This window comes from Colobus angolensis, unplaced genomic scaffold (genome assembly GCF_000951035.1).
Source record: "Colobus angolensis palliatus isolate OR3802 unplaced genomic scaffold, Cang.pa_1.0 Scaffold220, whole genome shotgun sequence".
NCBI lineage: Eukaryota > Metazoa > Chordata > Mammalia > Primates > Cercopithecidae > Colobus > Colobus angolensis.
The window spans coordinates 4809338-4833331 of record NW_012115378.1 but is presented as its reverse complement, the minus strand read 5'-3'; the positions used below and the strand labels follow the sequence as shown (position 1 = coordinate 4833331).

The window sequence follows — 23994 nt, the reverse complement described above, 5'->3', positions numbered from 1 at the left end:
ATTACAAAGATACAACAGGAGTTATTACCAACAGAGGTCATAAATATGAAAATAAATTTTCAAATCAATTAAGGATAAGAATTAGAAAATAAACAGCTCTGTTAAAATACAAGAAAGAGAAAATAGTATGTGCTCCATCAATATTTATTTAACTATAGTGAATTATTGAATGGTGAGCTTTATACAGTGAGTAGCAAACAGGCTGGAGTTAAATGAGTTATTTACCACTGCCTTTTAGGAGCAAGTAGTCATACTATTGATCAGAGTGAGCTAGTCATGATGGAAAGATGGACATATAGAAGAAGAATGAGTTGGCCATGTAGAAATTTAACAGAAAAGAAGAAAGATCTGTCTATATATAAAATTGTGCGATCAGGAAAATTAGCTTTCTGCATTAAAATCAAGAAGTCTTTGAAATATTATTATAAGGGTATTTTTAAATGAAAGTAATTTGGAAAAGGCAAAATATGTGGAAAAGACAAAAATTTTTAAAGAGGTTAAATAATCTGATATCATTATTTGGTTATCTGGGAAGATACAGTAGTAATCAATCAAATTTTCATCACCTGGAAAAGTATGGGTACTATGAAATACCAACACGGTTTTCTGAATAGCAAATCATGCCAGACCCATTAAACTGTGTTCTGTGATAGGATTACAGGCTACAGAGACAAGAAAAAATGATAGTGACAATCCATCTTGTTTTCAGGAGGGCTCGGAATCTGCTCTTTGTCACATTTTCATTGAGAAACTTGGGGAAATATGACCTTAGCCACATTATATTTAGGTGGATGGATGCACAACATGCTTGAATGTTTAACCAAAGGGAAATTGAAGTTTCAATTTCAAGTTACACTAATATTTTGATGTAACTCCCAAGCACTGATTCTTAGGATCATCTAGTCAACTGCTATTAGATAATTTGCAGTAAGTAATTTAGAGTGTGGTCATCAACTCTCTAGGTAATTATGAATATTAGTTGGCATAAGGAGGAGATAAAAATTGAAAGGTTGAATAATATCAATACACAAAAAAGATGCCTGGAAGAAATTTTTCTTATTACAATATTAATCAACAATGTGACGCTACTGTGAATACTGCCTATACTCCACAGGAAATTCTTAAAAACAGTATGATATGCAAGGACTTGAAAAAAATCTTTTTGTCTTTTCCTGGTTTTAGTGGATTATCATTAAGTTACTCCCTTCTAGTTTTAGTTACTAATACTGTACTTTTAAGTGAATTCAGAGACGCAATTTGGTCTTTTTGTGTTTTTCAGATGTTCTCCATGTAGATCATATTAATTTTTAAATTAGGCATATAAGCTACCTTTTAAAAAATGGTTAAAAGCAAGTAAACACAAATAATTTAGAGAAAATATAGAGGCTATTACCCTCTGAAATCTCTTAGGAATAAAATAAATTGAAGAGAGTTCCCATAAGAAAAACTTGACAAAATGAGGAGGGTTATTGAGCCTATGGTCAAAAGATATTTACGAATACATAATATGCAATAGCCACTATGCTAGGCTACCACAAACATCATCTCATATAATCTTCACAGTACCTCTATTCAGTAAAAGAGAAAAGATACTTGGAGGAAACAGGCTGACTAGGTGACTTTGCCAAGGTCTTATCAGAGCCAGGATTTAAACTCGATGTGTATTGACTTAAGATGTCCTTAAAGGAAAGAAGAATAGAATGTGTTCTCATTATTTGTGTATTGTGTGTCAACACCACAGAAAAATAAAATAATTTTAAATTTATAAGTATGTATTTTAAGGGATACTGCAGAGTTTTGCCAATTCTTTCTTTCAACATTGATTTAAATTGTTCTGCAGGGTTCACTTTTTCCTTATATAAAAGTAGAACAATTCCTCTAAAAGGTGCTTTCACTATGTTGGCCAGGCTGGTGTCAAACTCCTGGCCTCAAGTGATCCACTCACCTTGGCCTCCCAAACTGCTGGGATTACAGGCATGAGTCACTGTGCCTGGCCAACTATACATTTTTTAATAATCAAAGCAAATGAATTATAGTGTAAAGTATTTACAGTGGGAGCTGAGGATATTTGGGATTCTGTCTGACTTGGATTTTTCTAGATTTTTTACTTGTGGGTATCCCACATTTTTTCAAAATCTCATAACATTTATTTTTCAGTGCACACTTCTTGTTTCAGGGCCCTTATTAATTTTTTCTTTTTTGTAACATAAAATGGCTTTACATTTTTATATCATAAAATAAATATAATAAAAATAAAATAGAGAAATAAAGAAGAGAATGAAAATCATTTGCACCCTGAGTATTGCTAACTTTTGGAATGTGGCTTTACAGGTAGACTGATAGATGGATAGAAATGATTATAATAAAATCTAAGAATGTGAGAATACAAAGTGGGAATCATACATTACATGATTACATGATGTGAAAACACCTTAATTTTCATTTAACTATGTTCTGAAGCTCTTTATACCATTCATTTAAAAGGTTGCATAGTACTCCATTGTATACAAATTCTCTCATATACTCAGACAATTCTATATTACTGTATATTGAATTTGCTGACAATTTCCTTTTTTATAAAGAGTACTATAATCAGCATTATTATACATATATCTTTGCAGACTTTCAGATTATTTTCCTATAAATTTCTAGATGTAGAAATGCTGTCTCAGTGGGTATGCATAAACATTTTGTTAGATACCCACTGGGAACGATCATCGAGTAATTGCAAAAATATTTGCCGGGCACTTCTCTAGGTGCTAGAATAATGGTTGTGAATTAGATAATAAGTTCCTCGCTTGTATTGAGCATACGTTTACGGCAGAAATAAACCATGAACAAATACACATAAAATAAAATGTCAGAGTATTAACAGCAAAGAAAATACATAGGGTGGCATGATAGTGGGTGGCTAAAGGACAACTTTAGTGACTCTGGGAAGGCTGCTCTAAGGAAGGGACTTTTAATCTGGTGATTAAATGGTTAAGAAGAAGGCACGTATGAAAATTTTTGGGAATATATACAGCTCAAAGCATCTGGAAATTCAAGGTCCCTATGTTGGGAATGAGGCTAGTGGTCAAGGATCAAAAAGTAGCTGGAGACTAGAGCACACTGAGGTGAGTAAGAGAGTAATCTGAATAAGGAAGAGACTGGATTATGCAGTCTGAGAAGCCAGGGCAAGAAATGTGGATTTTATCCTTAATATAGGGGTAAGTTACTGGGTGATTTTAAATTTTAATTTAATTATGATTTTATATATATCTATATAATTTAATATATACTTAAAATGTGTATATATATATTAAAGCATGCACATCATAAGTGTGTAGCACAATGAATTATTCACAAACTGAACACAGATTAAGAAAGAAAACATTACATCATTCTCAATCTCCCTTTATGCCCTCTTCCAATCACTGTTTCCTACCAACGGTGAGTAACTACTCCCAACTTCATAGATTAATTGCACCTGTTTATATAGACCAAAAATTGCACAGTATCCATTTCTGTGGCTGGTTTCTTTTGCTTAAAATTATGTTTTATTAATTCACACTTAGGCATCCACCTGAAGAGATAAAGGTAGATAAACAAAAGTAAAGGCATTTCACCATGGAGCCCTGGAGAACTCCAACATTCAGAAGTGGAGCAGAGTAAAATTTGCTGACACAAGAGATATTCTGTCTAGTGTGCGGTGAGGTGGGAGGAAAATAGGAGGCCATGGTGTCATGGCCAAGGGAGAGTGCTTCAGGAAGGGAGGTGGTAAACAGTGATCAAATATGGTTGAGCTATTGAGCAAGAAGAGACCAGATACACCCTATGGGGTTTGACATCATGGAGGCAATTGACAAATGGTACTTCAAAGAAGAGAATAGAAAGTGATGAAGACTGCAAATGTAGACAACTCATTCCAAAATTTGCAACAAAACATAAAGTGCTCCAGAGAACATGGACTCAAAAGTGAGTTCTTGAGATGGCAGATATTATAGTATATTTGCATAATACATGATGATGAAAATAATTCAGTGGAGAGGGAAATTAAGATATGGAAGGATAGAAAAATTGTATGAGTGATGACTTTGAGAAGGTGAAAGAGGATGGAATCCAGGGTACAAGTGAAAAGACACCTATATTAGGAGCAGACATACTTCAATCTTAAACAGGTGGAAAGACATTAACTGTGGAGTAGATGCAGATACTTTGATGGATTTGATGTCAGATGAATTCTCATCTTCTATGAATGCCTCTTTTTCCTTCCACTCCCCTTTGTGTAAGCTACTGTCACTGTGTATAATCAGTCTTACTGATCTTTTGAAAAGAGAATTGAAGACTTGTATCTCCATTTAATTTGTACATATATGATTTTTAGAGAGGTAGAAATATTTTGCCTGTGTTTATTGGACATCTGGATTTTTAAAGCTTGCTAATTAATCTATATTTGCTGCTTGTTCATTCAAAAATACCTTTCTGGGGTAGAATTGTATTGTTTGCACCACAAAGGTAAATGCTTGAGGGTATGAAAACTCAATTCTCTACATTGTGATTATTATGCATTGTATTTCCATATCAAAACATTTCATGTATCTATAAATATGTATACCTACTGTGTAACTTCAAAAATTAAAAATAAAAATTTTTAAACAAGCAAAAAAAAATACCTTTCTGTTCCCATCACATAAGCAATAACTTGACTAGATACAATATTCTTGCTTTAATTTTTTCTTTAAAATTATGTAGTTACTGGTCAGTCATGGTGGGTCACGCCTGTAATACTAGCACTTTGGGGGGCCAAGACAGGCAGATCACTTGAGGTCAGGAGTTCAAGACCAGCCTGGCCAACACGGTGAAACTCCGTCTCTACTAAAAATACAAAAACTAGCCAGGCATGGTGGTGCATGCCTGTAATCCCAGCTACTTGGGAGGCTGAGGCAGGAAAATTGCTTGATCCCAGGAGGCAGAGGTTGTAGTGAGCTGAGATTGCGCCACTACACTCCAGCCTGGGGTATAAAAGCGAAACTTCATCTGAAAAAAAATTATGTAGATATTTTTCTACAGTTTTCTGTCATAAAATATTGTGGAGATTAAGTCTGAAGTTATATTCCTTTTGTAGGCATTGTATTTCTTCTAATGCATGCTTCATGGAATTACTTCTTTATTCTTGAAATTTATAATGTAGTAAAGAATCATCAGAGAAAAGCTCTAAGACCACCTGGCTTTTCATATGGGTGACCCCGTGCCTTGCTCACACACAGGCATGCTGTGCTACTGGCGGTTCTCAGTCCCGACAATGACTTCAGATGGACTTCCCCAGATATCCATGAGTGACACCTCCAATCCTAGCATTCTTAGGTAAGAAAGATCCCATCCATGTTAGCAGACATTCCTCTTACGAACATCAGTCTTCACACTTGACAGGGGATTCAATGTGGTAGTCCTTACTTCAGGCCACATATTTCCAATATAGGAGGATATTTGAGGAAAGGGATACCATAATTCCTCCCATTGCTTACTGCCACATTTCAGATGTCTCTCAGAAATGAGAGCACTCCGTATCTTCATTTGTTTTTCCAAATGTGTTGCCTTTCTCCTCTTTGTGTGATATATTTGTCAGCACTCCATCTTGTCAGCATTGATTATTATAATATTCTCTATAATATTCTTTCCTTAAAACTTTCAAAACTTCTCTTGGGTTAATCTAGTCAGCTCTTGGTGTGTGTGAGGGGGAGGAGGCGGTAGTGCATCTAACCCCGTCATGCTACCGTGTTTTCCAGAATATCAATTTCAGTATCTCTATCATCAAATTTTCACAGCAAACTTTGCTTTACTCTGTATTCTCTGCTAAATGCTAGCAGCTGCTTGGAGCTGCTAATAGGGTGTGTACTCTCACCCTTCATCTTTGTGTCTGTAGCAATCTGTTTAGGATCAAGATCTTCTGGTAAACACATGTTCTATTGTCTGAGACAATGGGAGGGGATTTTAAAGTTCCTCTAGTGGGAGAGGTATTTATCTGCCTGAACTTTCACCATTGATTAGAGACATAAATGATCTACCATTTCCTATGTAACACCATAAACTCTCTCTCAAAAAATATTTTATTACTAAGCATTGGTTAATCATAGTCATGCCCAATATCACAGGTACTACAAAATATTTATAATTGAAATACTTTTGCATTTAAAGAGAGACAGTGATACCCTGTATATGATAATGAGTTGGGCTTGGTAAAGAAAAATAATATAATAGAAGGAGAATAAGTCCCAGGGTCCTGGGTTTGAATGCTAGCTCTGGTTCTCACTTACAAGTAGAGTGGCCTAAAATTACAACAAAGTACCTGTTATTGGCTAAACAGTATTCCCTTTTATCCCAATTGTATATGTTGAAGTCCTAACCCAAGTAGCTTGTAACATGACCCTATTTAGAGACAGGATCTTTACAGAGGTAGCCGAGCTAGGTGTTCCCTAATCCAAAATGAGTGATATCTTTATCAGTTGACCTAAGAGGGAGTTTTTGGAAAAAAAAAAATATATATATATATATATATAGAGAGAGAGAGAGATCGGCCGCTAGCTAGACTAATAAAGAAGAAAAGAGAGAAGATCAAAATAAATACAATTAGAAATGATAGAGAGGATGTTACCACTGTCTCTACAGAAATAAAAATAACCATCAGAAACTACTACAAATACCTCTGTGCACACAAACTAGAAAACCTAGGAGAGATGGATAAATTCCCAGACACATACACCCTCCCAAGACTGAATGAGCAAGAAACTGATTCTCTGAACAGATCAATAATGAGTTCCAAAATTGAATCAGTAATAAATAGCCTACCCATCAAAAAAAGCCCAGGACCAGATGGATTCACAGCCAAATTCTACCAGGTGTACACAGAAGAGCTGGTACCATACCCACTGAAACTATTACAAAAAATTGAGAAGGAGGGACTCCTCCCGAACTCATTCTATGAAGCCAGCATCATCCTGACATGAAAACCTGGCAGACACACAACAACGACAAGAAGAAAACTTCAGGGCAATAGCATTGATGAACATTGAGGCAAAACTCCTTAACAAAATACTTGCAAACCAAATCTAGCAGTGCATCAAGAGGCTAATCTACCATGATGAAGTGGGCTTCATCCTCGGGATGCAAGGTTGGTTCATCATACACAAATCAATAAATGTGACTCATGCCAATAGAACTAAAGACAAACACCACATGATTATCTCAATAGATGCAGTAAAGGCTTGAAATAAAATTCAACATCGCTTCATGTTAAAAACTCTCAATAAACTAGGTATTGAAGGCAAATAACTCAAAATAAGAAGAGCCATCAATGGCAACATCATACTGAATGAGGAAAAGCTGGAAACATTCCCACTGAAAACCAGCACAAGACAAGAGTGCCCTCTCCTGCCACCTCTATTCAACATAGTATTGGAAGTCCTGGTCAGAGCAATCAGGCAAGAAAAAGAAATAAAGGGCATCCTTGAGGAATCGCCAAACTGTTTTCCACAATGGTTGAACTAGTTTACAATCCCACCAACAGTGTATAAGTGTTCCTGTTTCTCCACATCCTCTCCAGCACCTGTTTCCTGACTTTTTAATGATTGCCATTCTAACTGGTGTGAGATGGTATCTCATTGTGGTTTTGATTTGCATTTCTCTGATGGCAAGTGATGACGAGCATTTTTTCATGTGTCTGTTGGCTGTATGCATGTCTTCTTTTGAGAAATGTCTGTTCATATCCTTTGCCCACTTTTTGATGGGGTTGTTTGTTTTCTTCTTGTAAATTTGTTTGAGTTCTTTGTAGATTCTGGATATTAGCCCTTTGTCAGATGAATAGATTGCAAAAATTTTCTCCAACTAGAAGTACCATATGACCCAGCCATCCCATTACTGGGTATATACCCAAAGGATTATAAATCATCCTGCTATAAAGACACATGCACACGTATGTTTATTGCAGCACTATTCACAATAGCAAAGACTTGGAATCAACCCAAATGTCCATCAGTAACAGACTGGATTAAGAAAATGTGGCACATATACACCATGGAATACTATGCAGCCATAAAAAAGGATGAGTTTGTGTCCTTTGTAGGGACATGGATGTAGCTGGAAACCATCATTCTCAGCAAACTATCGCAAGAACAGAAAACCAAACACCGCATGTTCTCACTCATAGGTGGGAACTGAACAATGAGATCACTTGGACTCAGGAAGGGGAACATCACACACCGGGGCCTATCATGGGGAAGGGGGAGGGGGGAGGGATTGCACTGGGAGTTATACCTGATGTAAATGACGAGTGGATGGGTGCTGACGAGTTGATGGGTGTAGCACACCAACATGGCACAAGTATACATATGTAACAAACTTGCATGTAATGCACATGTACCCTAGAACTTAAAGTATAGTAATAAAAAAAAAATTAAAAAAAAATTCTAAACTGTTTTTTTTTGGGGGGGGGAAGGTGGTTGTATATAGAACGACAAACTATTGAAACATAACATTTATATGGATCTCTGAGTGAAAAAAACACGCAATGCAGAAAGGCCCCCTATTCAATAAATGGGGAGGAGATAACTGGCTAGAAATATTCAGAGGTTTGAAACTGGACCCCTTCCTTACACCATACACAAAAATGGACTTGAGATGAACTTAAGACTTAAATGTACAATCCAAACCTATAAAAACCCTGGACGATAACCTAGGCAATACGATTCTGGAGATAAGAACCAGCAAAAGTTTCATGTTGAAGACACCAAAAACAATCATAACAAAACCAAAAGTTGACAAACGGGATCTAATTAAACCAAGGAGCTTATGCACAGCAAAAGAAAACTATCAGCAGAGTAAATAGACAATTTACAATACGGGAGAAAATTTTTGCAAAGTGTGCATCTGACAAATGTTTAATATCCAGTGTCCATAAGGAACTTAAACAGACTTACAAGCCAAAAACAACCCCATTAAAAAGTGGGCAAAGGACATCAACAGACAGTTTTCAAAAGAAGACATACATGTGACCAACAAGCATATTTTAAAAAGCTCAATATCACTGATCATTAGAGAAATGCAAATCAAAACTACAATGAGATACCATCTCACACCAGTCAGAATGGCTATTATTAAAAGGTCAAAATATAATAGATGCTGGTGAGATTGTGGAGAAAAGGGAACACTCATACACTTGGTGGGAGTGTAAGTTCAACTATTGTGGAAAGCAGTGTGGCAATTTCTCAAAGAGCTAAAAACAGAACTACCATTTGACTCAGCAATTCTATTACTGGGTATGTACGCAGAGGAATAGAAATCATTTTACCACAAAGACACATGTAAGTGAATGTTCACTGCAGCATTCTTCACAATAGCAAAAACATGGAATCAACACAAATGCCTATCAAGGACAGATTGGATAAAGAAAATGTGGTGCATCTACACCATAGAATACTATGTAACCATAAAAAGAATGAGATCATGAGATCATGTCTTTTGTGGGAATGTGGATGCAGCTGGAGGCCGGTATCCTTAACAAACTAATATAGGAACAGAAAACCAAATCTCACATGCTCTCACTTATAAGTGGGAGCTAAATGATGAGAACTTGTGGACACGAAGAAGGGAACAACAGACACTGGAGCCTACTTGAGGGTGGTGGGTGGGAGGAGGGAGAGAAACAGAAACATAACTGATAGGTACTATGTTTAGTACCTGTGTGACAAAACAATCTGTACACCAAAACCCCATGACATTAGTTTATCTATGTAACAAACCTGCACATGTAACCCTGAACCTAAAATAAAAGTTAAAAAAAGAAAAGAAGAGGAGATCTGGACAGATGCATACAAAGGGAAGACACTGTATTGACACAGGAAAAACATGTCCCCCTACAAGCAAGGGAGGGGCTGGGGACAGATCCGTCCCACCAGACCATCAGAAAGAATCAACCCTGTTGACACCCTCATCTCGTATTCTGGCCTCCAAAACTCTGAGACAATAAATGTCTGTTGTTTAAATCACTCAGTCTGTGGCACTTTGTTAGGGCAGCCCTAGCAAATTAACACAGTAGCTTTGTTTTCTAAGGGAAAATGGGAATATTCCCAGTTGTTTCATAGTGTTTTTATGAATTAAATAATAATAGAATAAAACTGATAATGATATCTGTAATTGGTCAACATTTATGATATGGTGGGTGCAACTCAATGATTTACACGTGTTGTAAATGTCTAGCATGGTGACTGCCACACAGAAAAGTAAACATTCTACTTTCTCTTATTTATTGCAATGAAGAGATGCTGAAATAAAAATATACTGCAATAAGAAGGTGCGATAAGGACATGCAAAAATATAGAAAGTAAAAAACTAAAGAGAGAGCCCATAAAAGGAAAAATAGACACATTATAGGAAGTAGGGAAACTTGTCAAAGACTCCGTACAATAGAGGTAACAATCAGATATGGAAGTAGTAAGAGCAGTCAGTAACTAGTGCCCAGGCTGAAGAGAGGAGGACATATTTTATTGTAAAGTACTCCGTAGGTTTCTTTAGCCAGAACTGTCACAATGTGTCTGAGGTTTTATTGACATGTGATCCCATAGCTTGCATAGGGACTATTATTAATATAATTGTTTTAACAATATTAATAGTAAAGGTTATCATGAAGTCATACACAGCATTATGTTGACTGTTTTTTATTTTCTTTTAGCTTTCTGAGTTAGTGACACATTATTGCAGCAAAACATATGTAGGGTCAGTTCATGCTGAATAGTTATTAGAAACCATGATAACAAAAGTCATTACACTGCAGTTCAGTTTTGACAGTAAAATTTCTGCAACATTATCACAAATCCTCATGCATTAGTGCAATGATCCTTACTATAGTTTCATATTAGAATCAAAAGATTGCTGTAGCTTGCTTGATACAAAAAGTCAAGCAAGCCATATTCTTTTCTGCTTTTACAGATAACATTTTTGCTCTTTTTCTATGTACATCATTCAGACAGTAGCTTTGTTTTATATACTTTTCTCAATAACCTATGAGTACAGTGCATACATCTTTCTTTAAAATTTTTTTTTTCTTGAAAGACCACACAATTCTGATATCCCATACCAAGGGAAATAACTAGACAAGAATTTTATATCTGACACAGTCTCACAAAACTCTAAACACTGTAGTCACTGCATTGTTACTTTTCTTTTTCTCAGATAAGGTGTTGCCTGTGTGTATGTGTTGTTTTATTTGTTAATCAGTGATTTACTATGATGGAAAAGTACAAGGTTGTAAAAAAGAACATTTATCATTTTCAGGATTATTTTGATAGGAAATCAGTGAGAATTACTCTTCAACTGACAAAAGGAAAATACTTTTAATGTCTATCTGTCCACAATATTTTTCCATAGTCACTTATTAACAAACTCTTAATGGGTCACACTGTACCAGTAAATTGCTTTACTCAAGGTTCACTTCAAGAAAGCAGGAAAAAATTTAACTTGTGAATTAGTATCTAGTGAATTAGTTGAGGAACCTCCCAAAATCAATTAATTTCTTTTAGGAGAATCAGGTGTACACAGGTATTCACAGAATATGAATAATTAGGTCTGGGATGGTGGCTCACTTCTGTAATCCCAGCACTTTGGGAGGCCGAGGCAGGCAGATTGCTTGAGCGCAGGAGTTTGAGACCAGCCTGGGCAACACATAGTGAAACTTCATCTCTACCCAAAGTACAAAAATTAGCCAGACATGGTGGCATGCACCTGTGGTCTCAGCTACTCAGGGGGCTGAGGCGGGAGGATCACCTGAGCCCAGGAGGCAGAGGTTTCAGTGAGCTGAGATCACATCACTGTACTCCACCTGGACAGAGTGAGACCCCCATATCAAAAAGAAGAATATGAATAATTAGAGCACAGCATGCAAAATATATTCTCTGGAAATTTGGGTACAGACAAAATCCCAGTTAGTTTAGTATAATTGAAATGATTGTGTGACTCACTATGTTACTAGAGCCTCTCATGATGTAAGAATCCTTTGAAAATAAAAATAATCACATCTAAGTTACTTGATATCTATTGTTTTAATTCACTCTTGGTTAACAGAAAGTGATAATTTTACAATGTGTTTTGATTTCATATAATCTTTCTTAATACAAGGTAATAAAAGTCATTCCTATAAGGATTCCATTACCACGGTTCAGGTTATTTCATAATAGTATAAAAATAATGATAATAATATCTGTTTTGATTCTTATTCTCTCTTCATACATACTAAACAATCTGTGAAGTATGTTACATAATCTCATTTAATAACAACAACAAATGTAACTGAAATATATGTAGAACTTACTATGTATCAAAGGCTGTTAGAAATCTTTACATGTATTAAATTAGTTGTCAGAAAAACTGTATCAAGTAGATTCTGCTGTTATTCTCATTTTACAGATCAGGAACCACAGGCTCCAAGAGGTAAATGACTTGTTCAAAATCATAGCTAGGAAGCAAAAGGGCAGGATTCAAACCCAGGCAGTCTGGCTCCATGCTACACTGTTCTGCCCATTTTATAATCAAATTCTTGTTGAAAACACCATTTGTGCATATTTTGGTAATGTTCCTTAGAGAAAAAGGGTATGAATATATTAAAGCTCTTGCTATATATTGTCAATTTGCTCTTCATAGGGAGCATTTCAAAGTACAATATCACCATCGGTGAAAGTGTCAATTTTTCAGTGCTTCCTCTAAAAACTAGATATTATTACTGTAAAATATTATGCTAATCTGGTGGGTGCAAATGCTCTCCTGTTGTTTTCCTTTCCTTTTTTTTTTAAAAACTATTAAGGATACTTTTCTCCCTTTTATTTATCAACTTGCTTTGTATTTTTTAAAATATTCAACAAAGACAAGACATACCAAGGCAATACTTATTTAAATAGTTTTATCATGATTCTACTAGAGAAGTTATCTTTTAAGTGACACAGAGTAGCACTCCATGTGGTAAAAATATTAAGTCCATGTTTGACACAGGTGTTGAAATATTTTCCCATAGTTTTAAACTCACAGACATTTAATTTTCATGTCAGCAAATTTATAAATATTCATTTAAAAAGATTTCTTCTTTTTCATGATGTTGATAAAAACTCTTCTCATTTCAAGATAAGATGCCTATTCAGCTACACTTTGTGTTTATATTTAACACTTGAGAGCATTTGTGGTTTTTGGCATGGTTCAAGGTAGGATTTATTTGCAGTTTCCCGAAAACATACAGTAAGCCTTGCACCATTTTGTTGAAAAGACTATGCTGCATTTCTTTGCATTTTTCACATTTTTATACAATAAATACAGGCATATTAGGACTTCTTTTTGCAGCCAGTCCTTGTGATGCATTGAACTTTTTGTCATTGTTATAACATGTTACACTTCTTGTAGCTTTATTATTTGTTTAAGAACAAGCTAGAACAAATATTCCCTCATTTTCTCCATAATCCTTTAATCTGTTTTCATGTTCCAGTACAGAATAGTTTTATCAGCGTCCAAAAAATATTCTTTTGTTTGGAATTGCTTTAAAATTATAACACGAAGATTCCAGATTAACCAAATTAAAATGTTGGGTATTGTTATGACATGTGCTGTTTTATTATCTTTTCCATCTGTAAAATTTTACAGGTTCCTTCACGAAGATTACAAATGACATATTTCATATTAGGTATTTCTGGGAAATTTTTGGCTGTTGTAGCTATTGCAAATGAGATCTTTTCATTTATATATGTGTTCTTTTTTTTTTTTTTTTTTTTCTGGATGCTTCCAATTTTTTATTTCTTGAACAGGGTGGCATTTGCTTTAACATAAATTGTTAAATTGTACATTTCAGCTTTATTTGCTTTTCTGTACAAGTGTTATATTTCTTTTTTTTTTCTTTTTTTTTATTATACTTTAAGTTCTAGGGTACATGTGCATAACATGCAGGTTTGTTACATATGTATACTTGTGCCATGTTGGTGTGCTGCACCCATCAACTCGTCAGCACCCATCAATTCATCATTTATATCAGGTATAACTCCCCAATGCAATCCCTCCCCCCTCCCCATGATAGGCCCCAGTGTGTGATGTTCCCCTTCCCGAGTCCAAGTGATCTCATTGTTCAGTTCCCACCTACGAGTGAGAACATGCGGTGTTTGGTTTTCTCTTCTTGTGATAGTTTGCTAAGAATGATGGTTTCCAGCTGCATCCATGTCCCTACAAAGGATGCAAACTCATCCTTTTTTATGGCTGCATAGTATTCCATGGTGTAACTAAAGAGCTTCTGCACAGCAAAAGAAACTACCATCAGAGTGAACAGGCAACCTACAGAATGGGAGAAAATTTTTGCAATCTACTCATCTGACAAAGGGCTAATATCCAGAATCTACAAAGAACTCAAACAAATATACAAGAAAAAAACAAACAACCCCATCAAAAAGTGGGCAAAGGATATGAACAGACATTTCTCAAAAGAAGACATTCATACAGCCAACAGACACATGAAAAAATGCTCATCATCACTCGCCATCAGAGAAATGCAAATCAAAACCACAATGAGATACCATCTCACACCAGTTAGAATGGCAATCATTAAAAAATCAGGAAACAACAGGTGTTGGAGAGGATGTGGAGAAATAGGAACACTTTTACACCGTTGGTGGGACTGTAAACTAGTTCAACCATTATGGAGAACAGTATGGCAATTCCTCAAGGATCTAGAACTAGATGTACCATATGACCCAGCCATCCCACTACTGGGTATATACCCAAAGGATTATAAATCATTCTACTACAAAGACACATGCACACGTATGTTTATTGCAGCACTATTCACAATAGCAAAGACTTGGAATCAACCCAAATATATATGTGTTCTAATTGGTGTTTGGTGGTATAAGATTCGGATTAACGGCTGATCATAGTGGCTCACTATAATCCCAGCACTTTGAGAGGCCGACGCGGGCAGATCACAAGGTCAGGAGTTGAAGACCAGCCTGGTCAACATACTGAAACCCCGTCTCTATTAAAAATGCAAAAAATTAGCTGGGCGTGGTGGTGGGCACCTGTAATCCCAGCTACTCGGGAGGCTGAGACAGGAGAATTTCTTGAACCTGGAGGCGGAGGTCGCAGTGAGTTGACATCACGCCACTGCACTCCAGCCTGGACAACAGTGCAAGGCCCCATCTCAAAAAAAAAATTTTGGATTAATTTCTCCAACCCATGTGTCATTGCTGAGTCTATCCCTCATGCCTGGTCTTATACATGTATATATACATGATTTTCTACTGTATCATCCTCTGTCAGTTTTACCTGGGCATTAGATTTCTTGCTATGGTGCTATTCCTTCATTCCTTAGGGCCTCTGCATGTTTTTCTAATGGATTATCATAATGTCTCTACTACTCACTTCTGTCCTCTCTACCCATAATCCATCCCATATTCTCAGGTTGCAAACACTGTTTAATACCTATTATAGACTGGAAGATCATGTTAGAATCATATAATCACACTTCAATTTGATACAAGAAATTAGAGACACATATATAGAAATATTAGTGGCCATAACTTCTATATGCAAAATATAGTTTGTAGAAAACTGTTCTAGGTGCTTTATATTTAAAACATATTTTTATGCTTCAGAGAGTTGTTCACAGAATTAAATAAGATTACATATAAAAGCTAACAAAGTGCCTAGCACATAGCAGTGCTTCATAAATAGTAATTATTAGTATATTGTTTTATACAACCATCCTGCTAGGGAGATATTAGTATTCCTTATTATCAGAGGCTCATGGGATTAAATAAGCTGTCTATAGGTTTTCCATCTCACCTTCAATGACGGTTAAATTCTGAAGGCAAAAGAAATGACTAAAGAAAATATTTAGCATATAAATACACATTTTCTATATTAATACTTATTTTAATAAAGGATTATAAGATATAGCTCATAGATTGTGAAAAGATGATTACCAAATGAGTTTTTCCAAATGTTTGTCATTGAGAAGCTTATGCACAGCTCAAAATGAAAAAATCATTAACAGATAATCCCACAGAATTGAAAATCAATGGCAGTTATAAGTCATGTAGTAGCTAATTAGAAAATACACCTATCATACAAGTTGTATACAAAAATATTTTACATGTTTTATTGTAATTTTTTAAACATAGGTTTCAAGTGATAAAAACAACACTATTTCATTTTATTGCTCTACTACAGCATCAAAGAAAGTCAGCATTCTGGATATGTGTGGATTCCCAAAGAACATATTTATCTATGGCCAAAATTATTCTATGGCTTTATTGGTAATATAAAGAATACTTATTTTTTATTAAAGTTATATATCAGCAGAATATCATGAAAGTACAGTTTGTGACAAAGTTGCCTCTTATTCTCTGATGTTTTATATTATATATTATATTATATTATGTCTCTTAATATATATATCTCTTTATATATATTTTATATATATCTCTTTATATATATAAATAATATATATATATATTAAGAGAATAACATTTTCCAAGGTTTAATCTACTAAACACCAAGTCAGTCAGTAGTAAATACTTTTCCTGAGAAGAAAGAATTCCAGGGACAATAGAAAATTCAGGGTTAACAGAGTTAACAGATTTCTTAATATTGAATTTCTCAGAATTTTAAATATACAAATGCAGTTTAAATCTTTAAGAAGGGGATATAGTAAACAGTGTTTCATGTTATTTATATGTATATACACATACACATGCACATTACATATATATGACAGGTAAATTCTCTCTCTCTCTGTATATAAAGGTTTATTAACCTCAGCTCTATTGACATTTGGGCTGGAGAATTTTGGTGTGTGTGAAGGGGAGAGGGACTGTCCTGTGCACTGTAGGATGATTAGCAACATCCTTATTCTTGGCTTCTGCCTTCTAGATGCCAGAGGCAACCAAAAATGTCTCCAGACACTGCCAGATATCCAGATATTCCCTGGGGAACAAAACAGCCATTGGTTGAGACACACACACACACACACACACACACACACGCACACACGAAAATTTTATCTTAAATATTTTTTATATACTAGAGTCGTCTATCACCACACTCAATAAATCACTCTTAAGGTGTGGCTAATATCAAAAACGCTCATTAATATTAAAAATGGTCATTGCTATGCAACTCTACTAGAAGAAAATCTCAAAATTCCATGAAAGATACACATATTGAAAATTTTCTCAAAACTGGTATTGGACCGAATAATTGGTTTGATTTAAGCCAAGTTTACTTCTTTAACGTCTTGGCCAGCAATAAACTCCCAGTATTGGCATTTTCCTCATGGAGATTGGACAACAAAAGGTAGATTCACTGAGATAAAACAATAGACTATTAGCTGTCTACTTCTGTCTTGGGCATCACCAAAGCTCTTCACAGGTCTTGTAAGGAAAACTCTTCAGAGAAACAGGACAGTATAAATTTAATGCAAATTAAAGTGTGATAATGCCTTAGAACAAGTGTGTGTGTGTGTGTGTGTGTGTTTTCTACGAAACAGGGGCCAAAGCCATTTGTGTGTGTGTGTGTTTGCATGTCCACATGCCTGTGTTCTAAGAAATGGAAGCGGAAACACTGATAGAGTCTTCAAATAGCTGTTATAGGGAAAACTATTATTTTATGGTTTTGCTATGAAAAAAGTGAATTTCTATCTACATTAAACAAGCAGACAGAAATCACTATCCAAGCACAGTTATATGGTGTGCAGGACAACAAGCAATACTAAATACTTATAAAAATGAGAATCAAACAGCTTTCATATTTCTCTAGGAAAATAACTTTATTGCTATAATTGACATTGACTCCTAAGCACATCGATACAAAGTGAGTATTAAAGAAAACTGTGCTGGAAACTTGATGAGAAAATTTATATAATCTATAGATGATACAATTTTTTGAGAATTTAATATAGAAATGTTGTCCAGTGAGACCCAGGCAAGGTAGATTAAATAGCAAAAATACACAATTCTTCTCTTGGTGGGGTGAAGAAAGGATGTTGGAGAGCTCTGATTCCACATTATTGTCTAGGAAAGAATCTCCTGGACTGGAGAGCACAACCTTTAGCACGGAAGCAGAAATAAGGTGGCACGTTTCTGTATCTTCTATAGTATCTTTGTCAGCTTTATAGTAAATCTTGAAGTCAGATAGTGTTAATCCTCTAACTTTATTTTTCAATATTTTGCTGGTTATTTTGTGTATTTTTATATTTCATAAAAAATTTAGAATCATTTGATTGGTATTCACAAAATACGTTGGGATTTTTATTGGGAATATATTGACTCTATATATCAAGTTGGAAATAATGGATATCTTAACAATATTGAGTCTTCCTAGCCATGAATATGGAATATCTTTCCATCCATTTAGATCTTCTTTGATTTATTCCTTTCATTCATTTTGTGCTCTTCCTCATATAGATCTTACACATATTTTGTTAAATTCACTTAATTTGTGTGTGCGTGTGTGTTAATATAAATGGCATTGTGTTTTAGATTTCAAATTCCAATTGTTCATGGCTGGTATTTTAAATTTCAAATTCCAATTGTTTGTTGCTGGTATATAGAACAATTAGTGATTAATAATATATTTTGAATAATTGAATGAATGGACTACAAGTTTTCTATGAGGATCAGAAGTATTCCCTAGAGGCCAACACACTCTGCTGCAGACTAGTCCTCTAATTCATGTCTCTGTGATTCCTTCACAGGCCCAAATCACTTAAAAGAGCCGCTTACATCTCAGCTATTGGTCCAGACAAACCTCCAAAAAAAATCATAGCATATGCTCATCTGCAGTTTATTGGACATTTGAACGTGAGTAAAGAAAACTAAGTTCTAGGACAACATTTCTTCTACCTAATTGTGTATGTGGTAAATCACTAAGCCACTCTGGCCTCCCCAAGATTCTTCCTCTGTAAAATTATTTTTTAAAGAGGAGGGCAATATTTCTAAAGGCATTTCTAGTTCAAAAGTTTTACAATTTAGAATTACGAAACCTACCTATAATCGCTATAAAAATTAAATCTCCTCCAAGTAAACAGGTGGCGCTTTCCCCAGAAAATCACTGAAAAAGTGGCTCCAATGAACTAAAACTACAGAAACAACTAGTGAATTAAATAATCTATTTCAGTTGAACACTAGAGATACCATATATAAATTACACGTTTTCTTCAAAGCTTTACATAACCTGATTAGCCATGTATAGGACTGTTTAATTAATGTTATAGTAAAGAGTTAGTATTATAATTTTGAAATTGATTAGATATAAGAAAAATCTGAATTTGATTCCCATTCCAGCATCTCCCTCTACTTGAGCAATCTTGTGTGACACTCAATCTTAGTTCTATATCTTACATTGGGAGAGATGATAATAGTAATAGAAAGTTCCCCAGGATTATTGAGAGACACTGAAAGATAATATTTGCAAACAATATAGCACAAATACTTTGTCCATATAAGTATTTGCTACGTGTTGACTGATTCTGTAATAATTTTCATTACCTCAGTTTGAAAGCACTGGGATTTGTAGTAAGGAAGCATAAAGCTTTACAAATGGTTAATGATATAATTTTAAAAATGTATTTTAACACATTTTGGAAGCCATCTTGCTTTCAACCAACAGATCACTTCAGTTTCTGCGTGCTTGCTTAACTTACCTTTCTGTGCAGGCACAAAGAATCTGAGGTGGCACTTAAAACAAATACATGGTGACTTCATCAAAATACCCATGGATTTTTTATTTTTAAGATAAAATATTAAAAATGACGTATTTTTATAAAAAGTCTTTGAAAGCTTCTAACGAAAATGTCTATATTCACACGGAAGTATAATCTGTTTTTCAGAGATTTTCCTTCATGTATTTCTAGTGTTAGTTTTAATTTTGACATCTAAGAAGTCTTAGATTGGATTATTTTCTATCGTTACCCATGAACAGGGCAAATAAGAATTTTGCATACTTGCTTTTGCCTCTTTTTGATTTTTAAAGGCAAAAATATCCATCACTATAAATTTTAAAAGTACAGGAAAAGTATCAAAAATAACACAAGCAAATAAAGCAGACATAATATTAACACTAAGAGAAATACTATAACATTCTAACATTTGAGACATGTGTATGTAAGATTGTGTTAAGTAAGGGGGCATTATTTTAAATTTGTTTTACTCTTTCATTAGGTTTACTTTATTACTCTCGGCATAAAAATACAAAGAAGTATGAAAATGTACAATTTGTATAGAGAGAATAATAGTCCCTAAGAAACACAGTAATTAAAATACAGTTATTTACCATGCCAAAAGGAATTCATGTTCAGAAGCAATGACATTAGTCTAAAACAGGAAAAAGATGCACAAAATTCCTAAAAGTGAGATCTGTTTTATCTGACAAGGGAATTCAACAAGGGAATCAGAGACTGAATAGTGCTTTTGTGTACCCAAACGAAACTGGCCGAAGAACTAAAACCTGCATACATGGAAAATCCTGCAATATCAAGGAAATGGACTAAAATATTAAAGAGTTTTCTCATTTTTGATGGCCAAATTCCATCCTGTAAGCAGTGCATTAGACGCTAATGACATACGATTTCTCACTGACAGATTTAACAGCATCTATAAGGCCTCTCTGTCTATTGCAGCAAATTGATCCTACATGACACTGACAAGGGCAGCCTGCACTTAATGACCTCCATCGCTGAAGGATGGAAATGAAAAATGATTGGAAGTACAAATAAATCTTGAAAGTTTCCCTGAAACAGGTGTGCTAAAAGTGATTCGTCTGAGGGATCACAAACATAAACCCAATTTCCTAGCAATCTCCACTGTCTGTTCCTACTACAGTCTCAGTCCTTGTATCTTGCATCAAGATTTGCTTTAATTCCAAAATGAGATCAAGATAATTTTGCTCTTACTATGAAAATGTGATATTAGGGCTTTCTCTTAAAAAGCATGGGGTCTCCACGATTTATGCATGTATCAAATGTATTTGTCATTTGCCACCAAGTGATTCTTTATAAACTGATAAGTGTACATACAATTTATTTTTGTTTCCCCCAATTAGAAAAGGATATACAGTAAAGCCAATGATTTTTTTTATCCTTCTCAATTATGAAAAACAAGTAGAACATATTTAACCTCAAATAAAAATGTCAAATGCAGGAAGTGACTGGACAAATTCTTCATAGATACACACATGCCCTTTCTTTGAATCCTGCAAAAAGGTTTGAGGACACTAAGACTTTGGTAGATAGTTGTATTATCAATTCTTTCCCAAACACACTTATTTCATTTTTTTTTTTTTTTTTTTGGGGGGGATGGAGTCTCACTCTGTTGCCCATGCTGGTGTGCAGCAGTGCATTCTCGGCTCACTGCCACGTCCATATCTGGGCTCAAGTGGTTCTCCTGCCTCAGCCTCCTGAGTAGCTGGGACTTCAGGTGCATGCTACCACATCTGGCTAGTTTTTGTATTTTTAGTAGTGAGAGGGTTTCACCATGTTGGCCAGGCCGGTCTCAAACTCCTGACTTCAGGTGATCTTCCCACATTAGCCTCCCAAACATTTGTACCTCGATGTAGCTTCATGTTGCTATCATTTCAAGATTTTAAGAGAAAAATTCCTTCTTCTCTTTCCCAATGTATTCAGAAGCTTTTACTCTCATGAGAGTAGATGGATGGGAAATAGGGAAGTAGATAGGGAAGATGCCAGACGAATGTAATAATTACTTACAGTTGTATAGCAGCCCTTAAATTTCAAAGTAACTTATTATGAATGGCTCTTTTTTATTATTTACCAAGTACCCTGTGAGGTAAATCTTATTTTATAGATGAGAAAACTGAGGTTGGAAAAGGCAACGTGCCAAGATCATGGAGCTAGTAGAACTTGCATTCAAATCCCACCCTTTGCCTTCCCAACATTCCGTAATAGCCATAAGCATAGCACCACTATTCTAAACTACTGATTTATAATGCAACAATATGGGTGATACCAGTAGGAGAAAGGATCAGTTTGGTTTTCATGGTTACACTGTCAAAAAATAATAACTATATTTTCTCAAATTTGAATCCTGGAGGAAAACAAATATTCAAAGGAAAATATTTGTTCTTGTTACTAAGTATCTGGAGAACATAGAGGAAGTGACTGTATCATAACACTAGTAATGGAACATTTTCTTTCTTTTTGATTCATAGCATATTATGTGTTTTACCTTTCCACATACCGTTACAGAAGATTTTACAAAATATATTTAGAATTCTCAATGATTTTCAGTAATTAGAGAAACTCAGCTATTTTTCCAAGTTTCTAATTAATCTCCATATCTAATAAGAAAACAGATACCAGAATTTGGAGCCTGTATACTAAAAAGACAATTTAGAGGCCTACCATGGGAAATCACCGACTCTTAGAATTAAAATATGAAGACTATGATAATATATTTAAATCTACAAATAAAAAATTGGCTTTTCTGGTCATATTAATTAAAAGCAAATTAGTATAGAATAGTGGATTAGAAACTAAGTTTTTCATTTCTCCAATATTCTTTCAAAATTCAATTTTAAAAGATTGATATAAATATACAACAAAACTACACAGAGAAAATAGGCCATGTTGTGGAGTACCATCGTCAGATCAGAGGTACCCAGACTGACTACTTTTTACTTTTATAGTGCATATATGACATAAATAATTATCTTAAAACAGTTAGAAAAACCAATACCTGTTTCTTATCTCTAATTGAAGTATCAAGTGATAGCTGTTTATCATATATATTGAAATAATTGTCCTTTTCCTTTAAGAATGTAGTCTGTAGCTGTTGATACTCTCGAGCTAAATGCAGATTTTCTTCAAGTGAATCAGCTACTATTTTCTAGAAGATAAAAAAATATATAATTTAATTGTGTGTATATATATATATACAAATGCAATTAAAATAATTTGGATTTGTTTGAATTTTTACATCTTTTAAATTATCTAAACATGCTCTATTATGTATAGTAGAAAAATAACAAAATAACCAAAAAATGTTTCTCCTGATACCAATATCCTCTGTTGATTTAATAATATTCTTTTTTGATGCAGGTTTTTTTTTTTTTTTTTTTTAACATTAATGTGTGATTCATCAGAGTTAGTCTGGCTTTTACTTCACCTCTTTTCACTGCCTTTCTCCTGAACTTCCCTTGATCATGCCTTGAAAAGTACCCAATCCTGCAACCCTTGAATCAGCATCCCAGGAGCACTTTCACAGTTTCCTGTCCTCTTCTCTTTTTCTCTAGCCCTTGTGCTTAAATGAGTAGATGGTACCTTGTAGCTTAGAATTTCATCTCCATGAAGTTCAGAATGTTGGTACTCACAGAAAACATTAAAAACATAGACGAGGAAAGAGTAAGAGAGAATAGGGAACTCAAAATTTAGAAGCACCCAGCGTCATTGTTTACAATTAAAATATTTTAGTTATGTTTAATTAAAAGTTAAATCTGCTACTGTGAGCAGTTGAGAACTTTATAATGTCCTCCTCCATGACTAAATAAATATACGTCAAATCTAATATAAACTCTTTAGAAAATAACTTTGCATCACTATTCATTGGCAAGTTCGGGGCTATCTATAATTTTAAATTAAATGCTTGAATTTAGTTAGTTCCTTTTTTTTTTTTTTTTTTTTACATTACAGAAAACTTACTCTGACTGCTTAAAAAATATGGTATTTATCAATAGCTTTAAATAATTTCAAACCTGTTAATTCAGTAATTTCTCTTTTGGGAATCTATTCTAAGCAAAATGCTTTATTCATTACAATGTTATTTATAATAGCAAAATAAGTTGTCAAAACATATAAATGCAGATTAATCATGATGATGATAATGATGATTAAATAACTAGACACAGAAATAACCATTGTGAAGCAATTAAAATTGTTTCTTTGTGAAAATTGCCATCACATCAAACCTTTAGTACAAGTTGTTAAAA

General features: G+C 34.5%; 1 protein-coding gene across 1 annotated transcript in view; it reads right to left on the bottom strand.

The window, feature by feature from the left end:
- CCDC178 (coiled-coil domain containing 178) overlaps positions 1-23994 on the bottom strand; it is a 486917-nt gene that overhangs the window by 160385 nt on the left and 302538 nt on the right. Inside the window, exon 18 of the mRNA XM_011943718.1 lies at positions 22746-22895. Coding sequence (XP_011799108.1) covers positions 22746-22895 — 150 coding nt within the window. The remainder of the gene's footprint in view (positions 1-22745; positions 22896-23994) is intronic.